The 4029-nt window shown below is 52.8% G+C and overlaps 2 protein-coding genes across 3 annotated transcripts in view; one reads left to right on the forward strand and one right to left on the reverse strand.

The window, feature by feature from the left end:
• Positions 1-93, reverse strand: part of GGA3 (golgi-associated, gamma adaptin ear containing, ARF binding protein 3) — a 14010-nt gene extending 13917 nt beyond the window's left edge. The window contains exon 1 of the mRNA XM_010856160.1: positions 13-93. Within this exon, the coding sequence (XP_010854462.1) occupies positions 13-52 (40 nt within the window). The 5' untranslated portion in view covers positions 53-93. The remainder of the gene's footprint in view (positions 1-12) is intronic.
• Positions 94-122: 29 nt separating this feature from the next.
• On the forward strand, positions 123-3576 carry MRPS7 (mitochondrial ribosomal protein S7). 2 transcript variants are annotated; one of them, XM_010856159.1, is made up of 5 exons: positions 123-196; positions 994-1185; positions 1291-1354; positions 1717-1884; positions 2967-3576. In XM_010856159.1, the coding sequence occupies exons 1-5, from the start codon at positions 189-191 to the stop codon at positions 3186-3188; spliced, it is 654 nt and encodes a 217-aa protein (XP_010854461.1). In that variant the 5' UTR covers positions 123-188; the 3' UTR covers positions 3189-3576. The 2 variants fall into 2 exon arrangements, with proteins under 2 accessions (XP_010854461.1, XP_010854460.1); XM_010856158.1 differs by having other exon boundaries at positions 143-453.
• Positions 3577-4029: the final 453 nt, after the last annotated feature.

Raw genomic sequence — 4029 nt, forward strand, 5'->3', positions numbered from 1 at the left:
GTGGATACTCACTCAGCCAGGACTCCAGACTCTCCCCTTCCGCCTCCGCCATATTGCAGCCGCCCGGGCCGGCCCAGAGGCCTCAAACCTCGCGAGAACCTGAGAGAGACGAGCCGGGGCGGGGCCTGCATAGGGACCTGAGAAGACGAAGCGCCGCCGCCTAGGATCTTGCTAGGCTGCGACGGATAATGCGAGGGTGAACGTTTCCTTTTTGACTCTCCGCCTTAGACCTCGGAGTGAGAGACTCTTCAGGCCCAGATTAACAGGGTGATGCGCAGAGCTAGGACCCTACTAGCTCCTTTCCCCCGTCTTTAGTCACTCGCTCAGGCACGCCGAGGGCAGTCTCCGTGGGGTCCTGCTGGCAGCCAAGATGGCTGCCCCCACGGTGAAGGTTTCGCGAGGGTGGTCCGGCTTGGCTCTCGGCGTGCGGATAGCTGTCCTGCGGCTTCCAGGGTGAGAGGGTGGCGGGCAGCTGGGAGTCCTCTTGGGTCTTCACGGAGAGACCTGCTGGGGAGGAAAAGAGGGGGCCACAGGCAAGACTCGCAGGGACCTGGAGAGAGCCAGGGAGGCCGGGATAACTGAGTTCAATCCTCTTTAACCCCCTCCGTGAGTTTGGGTCAATCTGAAAGCTTAGTAGTTGCTCCCTGCCTGAGGAATTCTCACTTGGAACTGAAAGTGCGAACTTGTTGAAAAACTCAGAACTGGGATTTTCTTTGCTGGGAGGTGGGGGGAGAGATGCATAGGCGGATTGTCTATTTTGAAGTTCAGGAGCCTGGCCTTACTGTTGGCACTTGAGGAGCAGACTTTCCTGGCCTCTTTAGGGGAGGTCCTCCTACCTCTTGGGACAAGAGCCAGAATCACTGCAGCTCAGCTCTGGCCGGCGGTCTCCCCGCTGCTCGCTTGGCGGCGGTTTGGCATACGTGCCTATTGTTAAGTCAGCCCTTTTCACTTGAGTCAGCTTTTGCCCTCTTCTTCCTCTTCCCCCCACCCCAGGCTAACCCAGGTGAGGTGGAGCCGCTATGGCCCTGAGTACCAGGATCCCCAGATTGACAAGGAATATTACCGCAAGCCCTTGGCCCAGCTGACTGAGGAGGAGACGTATGAGCGGGAGCTCAGGAAGACTCAGGTTATTAAAGCTGCCCCAGCCACGAAAACAAGCTCTGTGTTTGAAGACCCAGTGATCAGGTTAGCAGAAAACAAACTTGTTCCACAGAGTGGGACTATACGGGGGAAGGCGGAAGGATCTACAGTGACAGCCTTGGGAACCTAAACATCTTTTTCTTCTTAAAGTAAATTCACCAATATGATGATGAAAGGAGGAAACAAAATTCTGGCCAGATCACTCATGACACAGGTAAACAGTACCTCTCTCTGTCATCTTTGTTTTCCCCATAGCTTTGTGTTTGGCTTTTTTATCTTAACACAAAAAACAATGGATTCTGTACCTGTCATTAAAATGAGTTTCTCTGTATTTATATGTGGGCGTGGAGGCTTTAAGAAGTCCTACAGGAGTCAACCACTGCCGTCCCCCAGCCCCACATTACAAATGTTAGCTCATTCTTCTGTCCTGGTCCAGGGTTTTTGTTTCAGAAGTACTAAGGGAATAGTTGGGCAGCTATAAGAACAGGATGATGGGAATAAAGGGCAGGGTCCTAGCCCAGCTGGGTGAACCCTTTAGAGACCCTGGGCATCCTCTTCCACTGTATCCCTTTGCAGACCCTGGAAGCTGTGAAAAGGAAGCAGTTTGAGAAATACCATGCTGCTTCTGCAGAGGAACAAGCAACCATTGAACGCAACCCTTACACCATCTTCCATCAAGCACTGAAAAACTGTGAGCCTGTGATTGGGCTGGTACCCATCCTCAAGGGGGGCCACTTCTACCAGGTGCGTGGTCAGGATGGGAAAGCAGCACTGCTCGTGTGTCAAACGGTGGGGGTAGAGTGGGGGTATTTAGAGTTGGGCCAAGATTGATAGCTTTTTTGGGACTGCAGAGTGCCAAGGTCTTCTCATCCCAGTCCTATGGTATAAAGATTACAGGCAGAAGATGGAAGAGAGCCAAAAAAGTATCTACGTGACCTCTTTAGAAGGCCCACAGTACCTCCCCCATTGCCCCTTCTGTCCAGCATCCTGTGTCCAAGGTGTAAGTTTCTGATGGTGAGGAGCCATGTTTATGCCTCATCTTTATACATCAGTGTCTAACGTAGTGTTCGACTGATGCTTCATCACTGTTCAAATGAACTAGGTGAAGTGTTGGTCGCTCAGTTATGTCCAACTCTTTGCAACCCTGTGGACTGGGGCTTGCCCGGCTCTTCTGTCCAAGGGATTCTCCAGCCAAGGATTTTAGGAGTGGGTTGCCATTTCCTTCTCCAGATCTTCTTGACCCAGGGATTGAACTCAGGTCTTCTGCATTGCAGGCAGAAGGTGGCTTTACTGTGTGAGTCACCAGGGAAGCTAGCATTTAATTATACTTCGTTGTCATAAGTGGGTGTTCTTTCCTTTTTTTCCTTAATATATATATTTGTTTTGTCTTTCCTTTTTCAGTGTAAACCTCACAGAGTAGAGACTTTCTCAATGCCTGTGTCCCTAGGGTCTGGCGTAGCACCTGGCACATAGTAGGGGCCTGGCAAATGATTCTTGGGACAAGAGGGACCTGTTTCTAGGCGCTCATGATCTGTGTTGGCTAAGTCATGCCAGCTGACAGGGCTTTTCCCAGTGGTGCTTTTATCAACTTGGCTGAACTCCCTTTAGAGGTGAAAAAGGCCAGTGCTCAAGAAGTGTTTGATGAATGCCTGTGATGTCTGCTGCACTGAGGTCAGCCAGGGGTGAGAGGAGCTCAGAGAGGAGCAGTCAGGCCCTCCTCCTCAGCACCCTTGCCAGGGCTGGCCCTGAGTGGACATGTGCCTACTTAAGGAGGCTGCAGTCCTAGCAAGTTCTCAGACTAACCTGCCCTGTCCCGTCTTGCCCAGGTCCCCGTTCCGCTGGCTGAGCGGCGTCGCCGCTTCCTGGCCATGAAGTGGATGATCACTGAGTGCAGGGAGAAGAAGCCCCGGCGGATGCTGATGCCGGAGAAGCTGTCTCAGGAGCTGCTGGAGGCTTTCTGCAACCGCGGCCCTGTGATCAAGAGAAAGCATGACATGCACAAGATGGCCGAGGCCAACCGCGCACTGGCCCACTACCGCTGGTGGTAGTGTGCGCGAAGAGTCGGGAAGACAGCAGCACGCTCTGCTGCCAGAAACGGTGTGAGCCTGCGGGTTAAGGGAGCCGTTCTCTCTTAAGGCCAGGCGGGCCTCCTACCAGGGACTGAGCCACACGTTTACTGCCTGTTCATCATTTCTTTGGAGGCTGGAACTCGCTCTCTCTGTCCCATCTCCTTGGAAAGAGGGGGCATACGAAGTTGGATTTCCTAAGAAACCTAGGGCTCACCCAGCCTTCTTTTCCTTCAGCTTGGGGTGGACCTTTGGGTGATATGAGAAGAAGCAATTTTAGTATCAGAAAGAGTTTATTAGAAAATTCTCGTCCTTAGCTGGTGTAACACGTGATGTGGTATTACGATTCGTTAAAACCAACTGGAGGAAATATGCTCGGTTCTAAAATGGTCCTTTACAGAATGTATAAAAAGCAGTTTCTGGTGTGACTCTGCTTATCCCCTTTGATATCCCTAAGTGTCCCCACCAATGGCTCTGGGCACCCATTTTACAGATGGGGAATCTGAGGCACCAAGCTAGCTATTGCACCGGTGGTTCCACAGGGCAGTGCTTGTCAGGAGTTCCCAGGTCAGCGGTGAGGGGAGAGAAAGGCTGGTGGGACCGCAGGGCGGGTGTGCCTGTGTCTTCCCCAACCCTGGACTCGGAGGGAAGGTGCTCAGGGCAGGGCCACTGCATTAAGTGGGAAACATCTCGGGTGCTCCTGAAAGTCTGGAAGGGAAGAAGTCTTTGGCAGAGGTGAAGACTCCGCTGCCAAGTTGGAAGGTGGGCACAAGAAAGGCTGGCGCCGCTGGGGAGGAAGCCTGGAGGCCTAGTCAGAGACCTC

This window comes from Bison bison, unplaced genomic scaffold (genome assembly GCF_000754665.1).
Source record: "Bison bison bison isolate TAMUID 2011002044 unplaced genomic scaffold, Bison_UMD1.0 scf7180017864371, whole genome shotgun sequence".
NCBI lineage: Eukaryota > Metazoa > Chordata > Mammalia > Artiodactyla > Bovidae > Bison > Bison bison.

What these genes read in the sequence shown, in the direction of transcription:
- MRPS7 (XM_010856158.1), top strand. Translation starts at nt 371, where the DNA reads ATGGCTGCCCCCACGGTGAAGGTTTCGCGAGGGTGGTCCGGCTTGGCT. An exon ending in TTTGAAGACCCAGTGATCAG is followed by an intron (nt 1,186 to 1,290) that starts GTTAGCAGAAAA and finishes TTCTTCTTAAAG; the next exon opens with TAAATTCACCAATATGATGA. An exon ending in AGGGGGGCCACTTCTACCAG is followed by an intron (nt 1,885 to 2,966) that starts GTGCGTGGTCAG and finishes CGTCTTGCCCAG; the next exon opens with GTCCCCGTTCCGCTGGCTGA.